Source organism: Austrofundulus limnaeus, unplaced genomic scaffold (genome assembly GCF_001266775.1).
Source record: "Austrofundulus limnaeus strain Quisiro unplaced genomic scaffold, Austrofundulus_limnaeus-1.0 Scaffold145, whole genome shotgun sequence".
NCBI classification, from domain to species: Eukaryota; Metazoa; Chordata; class Actinopteri; order Cyprinodontiformes; family Rivulidae; genus Austrofundulus; species Austrofundulus limnaeus.
Genome location: NW_013952547.1, coordinates 379,785 through 396,197, shown reverse-complemented (window position 1 = coordinate 396,197; position 16,413 = coordinate 379,785). Strand labels below are relative to the sequence as shown.

Genomic DNA, 16,413 nt, shown 5'->3' with positions numbered 1-16,413 from the left:
TATTTATTTTATTTATTTATTTTTTGCCTGTGTGCCGAGCAGCTCAGGTGGGTAATATTGCATTCTTTTATTGCTGCACATTTTCAGTCTTTTTATATTTTATGATTTAATATTTGGAACAGAGAGGCTCTGTAAAGACAGGTTCATATTTGTACCAAGGAAACAAATGTACTTTACCTGTCAACAGTGGCATTTTCAGGAAAAAAAAAAAGAAAAGAAAAATGGGAAGGTTGCTGCTAGCTTTTTTTTTAAAACAAGTTATTTTTGCTTTGCCAACAGCAATAACAAAAAAGGCTTATGCATAACACTTGAATAAAACAACTGTATCCAGTGAATCCAATGAATCAGCTTCTGTAAAAACAAAGCCAACCTTTTCTTTTAACATTTACAGTGAGCCTACGTGACATTTAAAATGACAGTGTTAGGTGAAGGGATCTTAGGCTGTACTTAAAGGCTTGTTTGTCYAAAGCTTAACGATTCTGATTCTACTTGAGGGAGATTGGAGTGTGGAGGCTACGGCTGAAKGTTCCTCTCTGATTTACATGCTGTGATTTCAAAAAGGCTTTTTCCAAAAATGAGTGAAAGGCACTGCTTATGTTCGAGCCACAAAAGCACCTTTTGAAAAGTGACACTTTTAGGATAGTTTCTGCATTCAGATCAGCCGATCGGACAGCTTCTCTGAAATYCATTCTTGCTTCGTTTTGATTCAAACCTGCAGAGGATGTCTGGTGATTGGTGACTTAGGACGTCATTGATCAGACCCACACTGTATCAATAGAAAACTGATGGAAGCGCTGAAGTAATTAGTGGTTGGTGGTTACACTGYTTAACTCTCACAGTCTGAACTTTAGAATATCTCAGTTTTCTAATGACTGTTCACATCATTTGAAGCGTGGCTCWCTGGAATTCTCTCCAGTCAGAATTAAAAAGTGAGATGGCGTCATCAGTGGAGGAAGTCGAGCAACTTGCACGACCATTTTGAAGTAGGGGTACAACCTTCTAGTTTTCCTTCCCCTCTTTTTTTAAACCTAAAACAAACATTTTATTCCCAGCATTATGACAAATGCATGTAGTCTTTAAAAACAACTTCAAAAATGATCCTGGGGCAGGATGGTGGTAGAGCTGTCGTCTCTCAGCGAGAAGGGTGCCAGATCAAATCCCAATTGGGGACATTTCTGGGTCTCTCTGTACATGAGTGGGTTTTCTCCAGGGTGACCCTGGACTATACCCTGTGTGCATGCGTTCACCAATAATCTTAACTTCAGATTGTTTCTTTTTACTCTTATATATTTAAAAGTTCTGCATTGTTTGCTATCCATTGTTAATGTTTTATTTGTTTTATTAAATGTTCATTTTTTGTTTAAATTGAGACTTGAGTAACTTTTGTTATCGAGTCWTTTTTATCACGTAAACAGAGGAAGCAAAAGCAACACTGGTTTCAAGAATCAGCTAATAAAGTTTGCAGCACATACCAGGGATTGATTAGACTGATGTCAAAATAATCTGTGTTGGAATCAATCTCTAAATGAGAGCATTCACTTTACAGCGTGTACAGCCATTCAGTAAAATTCGACCTGGGTCTGTTTTTGCAGGACGCCAGATCAAGTGTGGAGTCAGTTTACAAAGATCACACAGCTCCAACAGGAAAATGAATGAGCACATCTGTATTTTTAAAATAATTCACCAAGACTGACTACATTCTTTTGAAATCCTAGCTATTTTAAGAAATACATGGGTATATTTCATACATATATGCTATCAAAATGTACCATTTTTGGCTAAGCATTTACAAAATACAAACAAAACATGGCTCTTATTCTTAGTTATGGATGGATGGAATTAATATTAAAAATAATCAGTCAAGAGGAGCTTCTTGTGTAAGTGAAAAACATACAAAACAGTGATGAAAAATGAACCAAAGTTTGCATCACTCTGAAATTAAACTGCTCCAACCAGATGACATTAAAATCATGTTTCAGTTATCTGTTACAGAGAGGATTACTGATGACCTGAGATCCTACCAAAGCATTTTATTTTTGCATAATCGTATGCAAAAGTCACAATACAATRCATCAAAATGTGTCTGGATGTGAAATCTTTCTTTGTTGTTGGGATTCAGACACGTCTGAACAACAGATCAGTGCTTTGTGGCAAGGTGCTGTCTTCTATYGCAGCAAGGAGTGTTTAAAGTGATAAACAGAATCTTAACAAGCCATGTTCTCTTATGATTTCTTCAGTCTTTTATGCAGTAAAACAGCAGGAACAGTGGTGAGATCAGTACGGTGATGCACTGGAAGTAGAGCCAAGAAACAAACAGAAGTATCAATCCCTTCATGCTTGTACTAATATGATCCAACACATACCAGCAGGTATACCRGCGTTAGTATCATATGCTGGTGTAAATTCTCAGTCATCCAGGACATAAAAATGAGAAAAATAAAAAAAAATGAATGAGCAACTGGACTTCTGTTTTAAGGCTGTGTTTTGGCAAGAATTTGGCCATATTTTGCGATATATTGCCAAGTTTTGTACAAAAATTCCATATTTTAAAAACTCAGTATGTTTTATATATATATTTTTGTTTTATATTTCTTATTTCATTCATGTTTTCAATGGTTAGACCAAATGTGCCATTAAATAGTTTAAAAATATACTTGTGGCAGCTTTTATATTTTAATATTGATTTATTATAAAAATATGGTCATCCAAAACACAACAATATCTTCAGTTCAGTAAACAGATAGCATGAAGCTGCTGCACACAGTCAGATGTCATCTGTTTCGGGGGAAGCGTAAATACACCAGTCACTTCAATGCATTGTTTCATATAGTCGTAGCATTTGGCTACTTCGGTATCGTCCCTCTGGGACCCCCTTTGAGCTCAGGGTGATRGACAAATGCGTACCTGCACTGCCTTTCGTAACGTGAAGGCTGATTACAGATGGGAGAGAGAGCGTCCTGAACGAGACACTTTAAATATGGACATTTCGGCTAATAAGTGACTGCTGCCAAATAGTGGTTGGAGGATAAACTACAACACAAAAATGAACCATTGACATGAAGGGGTTTAGAGAATCGATACAGTATCAGGAAATAAAATATTACGATATTTCAGTGCATCGATATTTTTGTACACCCCTATTCTGTTCTGTAGTTGAAGATGTGAGGAATTCCAGCTTTAAATTGCACAAATTTTGCATCAATAAAATTTTCTGTATTGATCTGTATAGCCCTACCTTAATGACATAAAGGTTAGAAGAAAAACAACAACCATTCAGACTGTCATAAAAAACAGATTTGAGTCATTTATGTCTGGAAATGTAGCCTAATACTCCAAATTWATATATTTCTTTCTCCTAAAATTGCCAAAGTGAAATACTTAAGGTTAATGTTTTAAAACCATGTCTGAATCATATTTTTTATTAGATTTCTGATTAACAGAGCTACAGTTCCAAAGAACATAATGCTGAGGTAGAGTCAACCCTGATCTCTGCAACACAGAAGGGTCCAGGTTGAAGTGAAGAACAAGCTCAGCAGAGATGAGACCAGGTCTGTGAGACCTCATGTGAGCAAACTTTTCATACCCAACAATATTTTTTTTTACTCGAAATGTAATCGCTGTAATGATCGCAGCACAGCAGRACAAGCAAACAAAGAGAAAGGTTGAATAAATTCACCTCTTTGAGTAGTATTAAATCTGTGAAGGGATTCCCCTGAACATTTATTTTAAAGGTTGTAGGCTGCTAGAGTGTGGATCCCTTTTGACAAGATGTCCTGCATTAATGAAGTATCTGATGAACACTTCACCTGCCTTGGAATTGTAAAAACAAAATAAATCAAACAGCTTTTGGTCTCTRAGCTGAAGCTGTTCAATAACACGACTCAATACTTAAAAATGTACAACAAACAAAGGTCCCTCTAGCTGTAAAAAGTATAATCAAACATTACAGTTCTGCCTGTGCACATAAAGACAGACACGTTTTTTTTCTCTCTGACTGCACCAAGAAGTCATTTTCCTGCTCATTCATTTGGCGAAGCGGCTCAGCCACGAACACATTACACCCGTCTGGACCTGCGACACATTAACCTTGACAACACAAGCTGAAGCTGAACGTTATCAGCTGACCAGGTCACATCTCGGAGTGAGCCTCGGCCCCCTCGGCCCCGCAATAAATAATTCATGAGGAGACGGGCTAAGAAAGCGAAGAGAGCCCAGCCAACTTCAGAGCCAATCATTTGGCGAAGTGTACGTACAGCTCTCTCATGCTTATAGCTATTGATTATGTGCCACGTTAGCAAGAAGCTCTGCAATAGATTACAAACAAAACAGACAACAAGACGGGCTTTGCTGTCGACGCCCGTTAAGTGTTGACTATATAAGAGAAGCCGAAGAGAGCTGATGAAATGATGGAGCTTCACCTCGGCGCATGAGCTGCTGGATATAAACGCTTCAATAAGCTCCAGGTTTCCATGTAGGAGCAAAAAGGGAACGTGCGGAATGACAAAACCTTAAATGGCGGATTTGTCTGTTACACCTTAATCTGTTAAGAAACTCTGGTGCGGCAGCTGTAGTAAAGCCGATTTCAAGTCTGCAGATAACATCAGCGGGTATCAGGGAGATGGCAGCTCTCTGAGGGAAATGGCTCTGCTGATATGCAGATATTCGGAGACGATGTGAACAGGCGGAGGATTACTCCCTAACTATGATGGACACGCTCTTAAATTTCATTTTCCAGGCAACTTTGGATGCATACACCCCCCATCTCAAGATTAAAAAAAATCATTTGTATATGGGTGGGTTAAAGTGGTTAAGAGGTCACAATGCACAAACTTTGACTTTGTCTCCTGCTTCTAAACACAAGTGATTGATTAATAAGGGTATAAGAAAATATTGATACGGCATTTCATTATGTGCAACTATATTCTCAAAAGCACTGTATCAATTTTTAATTAAGGTTTAAAATGTAAACTTTCATGAAAGCGTATAAAATAATAAAGTGTATTTTAGTCTCTGACCACTAGTTGGCAGCACTCAACCAGCCATTTGGTTCCTTCACTCCTGAGGAGCATGAGCATAGACATTTATCAAGAATAGACACCTCATGGACCGCTATTTATTAGCGCCAATGACCTGTGGAGGCCGCCTTGTGAGTAAACGTTATAGTAAGCACTGATGGYTGAATCTGAGTGGATTAGACCGACACCCGCTGCCTTCAAAGTTGCGACGTGAACTGGGGTTGGGCAAAATGCTATTGTGATTAAATAATCAGGAAATCTGTCAACAATTATTATTTGCCATTTGGCAATTAGCACCAATTAGTGATGGTGTATTTTTATGTGCAACACACTCTCACTATCAAGCGCACATGTGAGCCAGTGGTGTATTGTATYACTAAAGATATGCTGCCAATCAGCATTGTGGAAAAGGTTGATTTTATTTAACAACTTACAAATTTAACCTGTTAAAATGAAGAGTTTAGTTTGATGATTTGTAAGTGTAATTTTACAACAGTGTCACTAATTTAGACTCAAAAACATGCAAATGTAATTGTCATCTATTAACTCTTATATGCTAAATGCCACAATTAACTATGATACATTTTTTTTGCCAATATGGCCCATCCATAGTGTGGATTCATTTCAGGTTTCAAAATAAAGAGGTCAGTAAAGACTGATAAAAGCTACGCTGTTTGCAAAATCTGCCAGAGCCAAACACCCAAGTAACACAACGAATATTGAAGCACATGGCTWGACACCACAATGATGTACAGCGAGACGCTAATGTGAAGCCAGTTATTCTGCCCAGTTAAGTCGTGGAACCAAGATAACTCAATCCTTTGCAAAGACATGTGCCCTCTTAGTGTTGTAGAGAACGAAGGCTTCTGTGACGATGAAAACACTGGAGCTCTATTAGAACATACCTTCTCATCACTGACATCACTTTGCCTAAGGATTGCCTAAAAATAAGCTGAATTTGATCTGATTTTATTCATGTAATGCATGGTGATGTTCCTTGCTTACAGTATTGCAAAATGTCATATCTTGTGGTGATATTCCTGATACGTATCATATCACTCAATTCTTTATTCCATATCTGTTAAGTACCTTCTCTTGTGCTTCTTTGGTCTCTGAAGACAAGAAAACGAGTGGCTTAAAAAAAAGCTCCAGTGTTTCTTTAATTCGAGACAAAATCTAATAAGCTGCATTTGTTGACATTTTTGGAAAGCTGGAGGCATTAGGAGGGAGCGAACAGAAGTAGTCATTAGCAGTTTCACTTTTAGCGGAGACACAGGCAGCCTTCATYGAATTTACTGATAGTTAAGGGCCCCCTCCAAAAAAAAAAAAATAAAATAACAATATAAATGTCACCATCATCCAAGATAGTTACAAGAAAACATCTTTGATTTTTTAGAAGTGTTGGCGAGTAAACAAACACAAGTCGAACCTCAGAAACTGTCACAATGCTTCGAATAAATTTCAGTCTCACTTCAGTGTTTTTGTCTCTGACTCGACGAAATGCAAGGCTGTGAGAAAATAACGTCACAATATCATCTCCTTCTATGTCAGATGCATGTAGAGCGAGCTCCAGTAAAAACCACCTCTCAGATTTTATGGTCATGTTGAACCATGTTGCAGTCTGAATGCAGAAACGTTGAATAACTAAAGCTGTTAAAAACAATGCCCATGCTAATAGAAGTTGAGTTTATATGACTGAATTGGAAAATTGACGCAACTATTACAGCTACTTTTTGCATTTGAGTTGCATCAAAGATGATCCTACAGATGGTAGGCAACAAATTAGGGGTGCTCCGATAAAACAGACAATTTATTGGCATCGATTTCCCTAATTTTGGGAGATCGGCCAACCCTTCTATAAGATCAGTGGAAAAGCTCGGCTTCTCATCTACCTGCATAAATGTCTGAAAACCAGCCACTGTCCCCTTTTGCTCTGCTGTGAGCACTACCTGATGTCCAGCTAAAGGTTTGTATTGTTTCAAGGGTATTGCTCAATGTTTTTCAATAAAATAAGAYTGGAACATTGAAGGTGTATTGTGATCTTATAACAACAGCGTCAGCTATTTAAAAATCATCATCTGCCAAAATCAGAATCTGCAGGTCTGACTTTTYAAAGATCTGTGATCGTCCATAAAACTGCAATCATGCACCCCTACACCAAAATGGAAGAAAAAAATAGGATAAAAATAAATATTAAAAACTGAATACAGACAGAAAACAGTGTCAGGATTCTGCACCTTCCTTCAGACACCAGCAGGGATTTATTAGTGCCTTGTTGGCCTTTATCAGCCTTTATTCTGCAGCGCTTTAATGCAACCGAACCACCGGGACACATATTGTTGTGAACCATCTCCTGCCAGGTTTGGCCAGCGTCAACTCTTGGCCTCATCTCCACATTTAATACATGGAAACATAATGAATGTGCGCTCCTAATAAGCAAGGAACGCCAAGTGGCACAAGGACAAAGCAAACCGAGCTAATCCCTGTCACAGCCTCCTGATTTCCTGCTCCAGCTTCAATTCTCTCCCGTTAGGCTGTTTTTTTCTTCTTCTTCTTCTTCTTATTTTCCCCGCTGTGCAAATTTGGAAGCGTCACCGTCTGCCACAACGTCTTACCTTATCAACAAAGCATGGCAACCTCGCGCAATCTCTTCATTTCAAATTATAAGGAGGTGTTATGAAAATGAATTCTAGAAGTGCCGGAGCATTTTTATTTTATTTTTTTGCTGACTCTAACATACAGACTGAAAAAAAATGTGCACAGGATGCAGGAGTGAAAATGCTGTGAATGGACAATTGTAGCTGTGGTGTGATGCACAATGCAAATGAATTCAGCAGTCAGAGGATTTTGGTGCAGAGGTGGTGTCATATTGATGTGAGGACTAACTCAGTTATGTATATATCTTTTTTAAAGCCACATTTAAAACAAGACTTGGTATATTTCTCTTCTGCAGGAGGCAGACCTTTACCATTACAGGTCACTTAATTTGACAAACTGACAGTGACAGCTGAAAACATTTGCTTCTAACAGCATTTGTTAGATCATTATTTGCTCTGCAGCAGCAAGCCTGATTGATAATTATTCTAAGAGTCAGAGGGAAGAGAGAGGATGACAGCAGACAGGGCACGCTGTGTTGTACCTGACTTCAGGAAGGAGGCTCAGAAGAAGGAGAAACACCCACAAGATCAGGTCCTGGGATTTTGTTTTCCACAATCGAGCGGCCATGTTGGTTCGGCGAAGAAGAGCTCCTGCAGGGAAACRGAGAGAAATGGCTTCAAGTACAAGGACTTAACAGGTAGCAGCAGAGTGTGATTGACAGACATCTTGTCCCGCCCCCTCAGTTTGCTGCTCATCTGGGCCAGTTTGTTCAGCCGAAGGCCACAGGCTTCAGCTAATGACGGTGGACATACAATAAGGTGCCTCAAGCGCGAGCGCATGTGGGCGTGGTCAATTTAAATAGAGGTGGATTATTCGATTTTCTTCATGTCTTTGGAGACAAAACTGGAAGTCATGAGGCTGGGGACGATAGACCAAAATATAATCAAATTAAATGGGTCACAGAATGTTTTACAGCATATAAATGAACTGGTATTTGGAGATGTTTTTAATTTTTCACATAAAATAATAGTAGGATTCTTGATTTTTTACACATTTTGTAACCAAATTTGTCCTTTTCTACCCAATTCACAGATATAGGGCTCAGTTTTCTTCTAAACCCCTGCAAAACAGGCAGTTCACAGCTTAGTTTCCACTRGTTCAGTAGAGTTTCAGCTCAACATTTTATTTTCAACACAGGAGGTGAAGTGTCTTTTGATTACCCTCGAAAATCTTTCAGAAACTAAAGTTCTTTAGGTTGTTCGTACACTGAATAGAACCTATCCCTAACCTCCCCTCAGTTTTCACATTTATCCAATCAATGACAGCATGACATTAACCGTTTCATGAGAGACACAAATCAAAAAGTGTTTATTTGGGTCCAGGTCAACTTTATGAGGGTTGAAGAAAACCGTAAAGTTTTACAGAGGTTAGAGCTGAGACAGGAGATACTATTTAGTTTTTATCCAAGTCTCTCAATAAGACCTGTGTCTAACTTCAGCTCAGTTTGGGATTATCAGTGTGAAGCTGATACATTTTCTTTCTGGATTAATGGTCACATAAGCCAATCACCAACACTGGGAAGAAAAAAGTTTTTTTCTGATTGCACGATACAATTTTGCCCAACCCTACTGACTTTTTGAATTACAAAGTCATTAGTACTAACAAAGTGTAAACAAAAGTATTGACCTCATATTTAAAGTTTACTTCTGTTTTAAGATCCGAAACATTTCCCTCTAACCCAAAAGATTTAATGTGATTTAATCATAAAAATGAAGAGAAAATTGTCYGTATGCTCACTCTAACTTCCACAGAGATTTTATAAAAATATCTGAAAACCCGATTAAATCATAAGTTAACTCTAAGACTTTGAATCAACATTACAGAGACTGGTTGATTCAGAATGAGTCCACTCACTGGACTGAAAGTGTTTATTTTTGCACAAAGAGTGAAAATGTATTATAAAAACAGGATTATATTAAAATTTTATGTCTTAATAAAAAGGCAGCAGCTGCAGTTAGTTCAATAAAAAAAGCCTTTTTGGTTTGAGCTACTTTTGCTTTAATGATGTGGCAGCAGAAAGATTTTTATCGCCTGCTGTTGAAGGCAAAAGAGGASTAATATTTTTGTTCATGTGTGTGTCTGTGTGTAGTTTGGCTTTTCTGTTTAWTCTCAGTAATCACTGAACGGAGTTGAACTTTTTCAGAAAGTAATCATTACAACTGCTTAACTTTTTGAGATAGCCTGATTCAAGATGATGCCAGAGCAAATGYATCTTAGCAAAAACAAAAATGGCTGAAACTCAGCCAAACTGACAGATAATGGTCTAAAATTTAGGCAAGACAAGAGGCATACATGGACAATAAAGATACATTAGAAAGATTCAAACAAACTTGAAGCACAGAAAATATTAGAAAATAAACACAGATATTCACATGTACAAAACAATATTGTACAATATAATGTCAACTTTGTCTCTCATCAAAATATGATTTTAGCCTTTAATTCTGAAGGGGCTTTGGTTATGTTAGCTTTTGTTCTAACTTAATGATTGTCTCTCTGATGTAGCTCCGCCTACTTCACCAGAAAACCTGGGTTGATTGGTTTAAAGTCAACTTTATACTAYTAGTAATCAGGATTACATTTCTTTAGTTTAATTAAGCTAAAGGTACTTAGTATAGGTTGAATTTGCTCTGTAGTACAGGAAGTTTTTCTTTTATCAGCAGAGCAGTAAAGATAAATGATAACTAGGCTGAACTTATAAGATGTTTATCAACTYTAAGGACTCCACAGCTCTTTTCACTACAGTCATTCACACACTGATGGTGGTGAGCTACATTGTAGCCACAGCTGCCCTGGAGYAGACCACMACCTCTATGAGGGACCAAGAACCTGCCCATGATGTACCCCACTCTCACCCAATGGCCACCATCACCATCTCCACACCACCCTGTACAGGAAGTATTGGTAATTGTTKTACAGTAATTTCAAAAAGTTTCTTTTCAGTAAGAAGCTACGTTAAACCCATCCCTGTTGGGTTAAAGATGTGGGGCATCCTTTAAAATGTAGCTGAACCGAGCGAACTTTAAGGCTCCTATGATGCGAAAAACAACCTCTGAAGACCTACTGAGGCTCTAATTCTGAATTCAGGGAGGCCTCATGCAGGTTCAGTGCATTCATCATCCAACATTATGCAGAAGTCTTTTGAAGTTTGAATTCTTGCAGCTMGGCGGGTGTTTGAGAAATTGCCTGYATTGTCATTTTTATTCACCTGTGACTCAGGTCTAAATCCTTGGAGGAAATAAAATTATATTACAGCCAATACCTTATTATTGGTCAAATAATTCAGCACCTAAACAGTAATAAGCATACCTTTTTAACATTACAGACCTAATGTACAAGTAATACTTATAAAAGTAAGTATTACTGTAATACTTGTAATCCTAACAAAAAAGAAGCCTATTTAGCCTACCAATTAGCCTAACAGTCACGTTTTTGGTTTGTGGGTGGAAACCGCAATACACAGAGAAAACCCATGCATACATGGAAAGAATATACAAACTCTACCCAGAAAGGTCCCCTGTGCAGGATTTGATTTGGCAACATTTTTTTTTGGGTGGCAACAGCTCTACCAACTGAGTCGTCATGCTGCCTTCAGCAGTTCAATAACAATAATATTTTATGATTAAAAAAAAGGTAAACACGAGTCAGYCATATCTGTTAAACTGAGAAACAGGCAGATTCCTTGTTTCCCTCCTTGCTCTTCTTGTTTCACACTGACTGCCTCTCCTCACACATGAATTGTTGTCAATTACAGGGAGGCTGCAGTCCAGCAGTTTACTGAAAAATTAAATGACCCCTCATTAAAAATAAATGAGCTCTGAAATGTATGCACCTGATTTTCAATGCAGCTGAAAAAAACAATGAGAGAAAAAAAAGCCAAGTGACTGATGTAGCCACACACACACACATACACATGGCAGCTGTGTCACACTTAAAAGGCTTTCAGTGTGTGTTTGAGTTGAGTGTTTTTAAAGATCAAAGTCTTTCCACAGGGGAACCGGTGACCTCTGTGTTCCAGCAGAACCCAAATCATCACAGGAGAAGTAAACAAATGAATTGATCTTATACTACAATGCGAGACTGTTTGCATTATTAATGCCGTTACTCTCTTGCTGCACTACATTTGTCATGAAGCTGAGGTGCAACTGTTTTAAAAGAGCTGTCTTAATATCGATTAGGAGCTGCAGAACAAAGAAGCCCAAAGTCTTTATACAAGCTGTAAGAAATGAGCTGTGTTGTTTAATGAACTCATTTTTTTCTTRTAGTTCTATGAAAACAAATTTTCTCAGATTCTGCACCCTTTTTTGTTTTACCATCTTTTTATTTTTAGTGATCTTAAGGCTCCAAAACTCTGACCTCCTTTTTGTTTCACTAGGGTTGGAGTGATATCGGCAAACAAATTTATCGTGATTAATTGTGGCATTTAGCCAGTAACGGTTAACATGACGATTAATAGATGACAACTGCACTTGCATGTGGCTGATGTGGCYTTGGTCCACTTTTTCTGGCTTTCCTTGTACTCTGGTTTATGTTGGTGTTTCAGGTGACTTAATAAGTTTGTTTGCCTTTCACCACTGGACTCACACACCTGATAGTGATAATGGGTCAAACACAAGAATATGTCATCACATGGCTGAACCCTAGTTTAGTCAGATGTTCACCAGTTGAGTGATACAACCCAGATACTACCCCATTGGCAGCTCATCTTTAGCATAAATTCCTCTGATATGAACTGGTTTTTGTGAATCTTAAAAGAACAGTTCAGTTGTTGCATGACCTTATTGGCTTCACTCTGAAATGTCACAGCAGACAGAGTGTCCCAAGTTTCTCCAAAAAGCCCAACAATGATGATGGTGTTGATAAAAGGTGAAAAAAAGAGTGCCTAATGAGGGTGCCACCTCATTGTTGAAAATAATTTTAAATTGAATATACTTCAATATCACAATGTAACAACTTGTGTTACAATGGGTTGAGTTTATTTAAAGAAGGTTTTGTGAGAGGTAAAAAAACAAACAGCCAGTAAAGTTTGCAGACCAAATGTCCCAACATTAACATTTCTCAGCACGTTGACTCCAAAACCTATTTTCATTTAAACTGCTTCCGTCAAAGCAAACTGTGGAATTGGACCCCCCCCCCAAAAAAAAATAAAAATAAAAAAAATAAACAACTGGCTGAGAATACCACACTCACCAAAAACGTCATTGCTGCCAGCGCTGCTTTGTGGTTATTTCTGCAGCAGTTGCTTCGTAACACACTGCACCACAGCCCCCCCTCCAACCAGCAGAACGTCCCCCCCACTGGGTCCCTTCTGCTGCTTCAATCGAGCATTGACCATTCATTAGCTGCACGTTCCCCTTCTACTTGTGCGACACATTAAACAACTCTGTGCATTTCTCCTTCGATAAAACTGCAGAAAGGAAAGGTTTGATTGGACGGAAAAAACAAACAAACAAACAAACAAAAAACAATCTATAAAAGGCTCAGTGCTGAAGTGTTTGGGCTTTTTCACATAAAAAGGTAAGGTACATGAAACAGTTTGGATTGTAGAAAGTGCCACAGGGTGTGTGCAATGCCTGAAATTCACTTTTTCACGACTACAGTTATTGTACTGTGCCAGACCTATCAGAATAATATGCCACTTTCATCTGTCTCCATCTGCTTTATCATAGCTTCCCTAGCTCATCTTTTTTCTTGTTTGGTCTCGAAGACAGGCGAACAGCCCATTCCTTGTTGACATTTCTTAATTCACCAACGGAGATGCCCTCTTACTACGTTCACATATGCTTTCAGAGAACATTARTCRGTACGGTATTAAAMGAAGTGTGGAAAAAAACTCAGCTGCTCTGATTCAAGCTGCTGATGAGTCACAGAATGACTCGTCTCTTATTATGCCACACAGATCAAAATACATCCAAGTACTTTGTTTAGGGTTTTAAGTTTCAAAATAATCTGACTCTTATTGCGGTTGTATCCACGCTGCTGCACACTTTTAGCCAGTCTTTGAGCCATTAAGTTTGTACTAACTTCCTCTGTTGCAGGCGTGTAGAGCGGGGCGGTCAGATCACTTGTTAGTAACGGTACAGGGCGTCATCTGAAAATAGTCTTGATGCAAACGTCCATGTTACACCTCGCTGTGATGTATTGTATGCAGRAATTTCCCACATTATAAAAACTAGATTTGTGGGGATCGATCATATAATGCACAATGCACAATCCCACAGTGTTCAGGCCCTGGTGTGTACATGTTTTTTATCTGGTGGGGATGATTTTTAAGATAAGATAAAACTTTATTGATCCCACCATTGCGAAATTTGCACATTACTGCAGCTCAATATAGGAGACGGTAAGAAGAATAAAGAAAGATAAATAAAAGAAAAATTTTGACCATTTTCCTAGTAAAATGGTAAATGGACTGTACTTATTTAGCGCCTTTCTATCCATCCAGGATACTCAAAGCACTTTACATTTACAGACATTCACCCATTCACACTCACATTCACGCACTGATGATGGTAAACTACAATTGTAGCCACAGATGCCCTGGGGCACACCGACAGAAACAAGGCTGCCATGCACCGGCGCCACCGGACCCTCTGACCACCATCAGTTGGCAAGGTGAGTGAAGTTTCTTGTCCAAGGACACAATGACTGAAATGGCTGTCTACAGTCTAGGCAGTTAACACAGCCTAGTGAGGACCCACTGTCTCCATCGGTGGAAATACCACTGGCGGGTCAGGGGTTTGGTTTAGGACTAAGCTTAGGTTTGGGTTAAGAGGTCGGGGTTGGGCTATGGAAATGACCAGTAAATGAATGGAAGTCAATGCAAAGTCCCAATGAGGATATAGACCAACCGTGTGTGTTTGCGTGGATACACAAAAACTATCATAACATGTTGCATTTCTAAAGTAAATGAGTTATGAATATGTTTTGTGGTACCAATGTCCTCTGGGTGTTACATTACAGAATATGAATACCATTTACTCAGATGWTGAAGTGGTTTCAAACATGCAAACAAAGACACAGAAACTAATGTTTTCTTTTACTTCCTTTCATTCCATAAGCCCAAAACCGTTCATAGTTTCTCTCTTTAACTTGATTCCTTTCATTATTATTCTTCTGTTGCTGCAATTTAAGCCTCCAACTAATTAAATAAAGGAAACACTGCCATTTGGCAAAACTAACGGTAGTACTGACAAAATAAAAAAAATTTAGTTCAGACAAGTGATTTTGTAATGATTTGTGAAGTAGTATAGTTAATAAAAAGCTATCTTTTAAGGAGCAAGAATGCGTTGCAGATTTCCACTTTGCAGGAGAAAGTAATTGAACGGTTTAAAAGCCATGTTCCAGAAATGAAAGTTGGCAGGGATTGGCACATTTCTCATTTGAACACAGCTTAATGTCATTAAACAGTACATGAAAACTGAATGAATGTAATTTCTTAAAGGGCAAAGGGCACAAGTYGAAGCTGGACACCTGTGATTTCTGAATTTTCACACAATAAGGCTTTAATGTTCTGTTGAAACTGGCTGATGACACGGTACGCTCGCCATGATCTACATGACTTATTGGAGCGTGGCTGGATTGGGGTAAATTTAGGAAACCTTCAATATTAAAGTTATCATAAAGCTGCTGCTCTCCTTGTACAGTGGTGGAGTTTAGGAAATGATGGTGGGCTCGAACATTAATCAAGTGAATTGTCTTTTCTGAGATTTATTTGACTCTACAGCAGGTCACAAGTTCAACAATTAATGGAGCACATGCAGAAGTTGTGGCCATGGTAAAAACAAAGCAGGAAGTATATGTAGGATGAGTCAAAAGACTCAGGACATACTTTCATTTCAGAAAGAAAAGGGAAATGAACATATCTGAATACCCCTGCAAGTAATGGGTGAGGGGGTAAATCTAAAAAAAACTGACTTTGAGCCATTTTGGCAGCTTACAAGATGGTGGCCAKGCTTTGGACATTGCCTAAAACATTTTTACTTTTTGAAGTGCTGTAAAACATTTTAGGTACATTTTAACATATTTTAATTATTGAAATACAGCAGATTYATATGTTAGACGTTACCACTGTCAAGCAAATAAATGTCATTTTTAAAAAGTAATTTCCATCCCATCATAACTTCTAATTTGGTGTGAAACTAGAATTCACATGAACTCACATTTTTCACTTGACTTTGTCCCAAACTGGATTCAATAAAYAAGGGCATTAGGAACTAAACTGTAAATGTTGCCAGATGATTTGAGGCCAATTTATGCAAATTGGCTGAAATGTTACTTCTCTTAATTTCATTCCTCATCTCCCTTTCAACAGWTGTCATGCTCAGAGGCAAACCAAGTCCCAGAATTTGTTAAATTACACCAATAATGTGTTACTTTACCAAGAACTGACCAGAAAATTTATTTCTTGTCTTTCTTTTACTCTTTTCTTTCGTTACATTTAACAATGTGTGTAACAATGTGTGTATTTGTTGAAACGAATCCTAAATCATTAGATTTAATGTTTCCCAAAAAGCCTTTAAGATACCCTCTGGTGTCAAGGAGATCATTTTTTTCATCACGTTAATGTCGAGAAGAAAACTGCGCTTCTAATTTCCTGACAGCTTACTTCGCTTCTTCATCATTTTTATCATCACGTACGAGACATTTTTATGGTTCCAAATGTCCAAGATGTAATATGACTTCCTGAAAAAGTACCCAAAATAAACAAACCCAAGTAGCCTTAAGGTTCAATCGCAAT

The 16,413-nt window shown here is 38.2% G+C and overlaps 1 protein-coding gene across 5 annotated transcripts in view; it reads right to left on the bottom strand.

The window, feature by feature from the left end:
- Positions 1-16,413, bottom strand: part of gabra3 (gamma-aminobutyric acid type A receptor subunit alpha3) — a 134,848-nt gene that overhangs the window by 83,800 nt on the left and 34,635 nt on the right. For all 5 annotated transcript variants that reach the window (XM_014016428.1, XM_014016432.1, XM_014016431.1 and 2 more), the window contains exon 2: positions 8,155-8,263. In XM_014016428.1, the coding sequence (XP_013871882.1) occupies positions 8,155-8,240 (86 nt within the window). In that variant the 5' untranslated portion in view covers positions 8,241-8,263. The remainder of the gene's footprint in view (positions 1-8,154; positions 8,264-16,413) is intronic.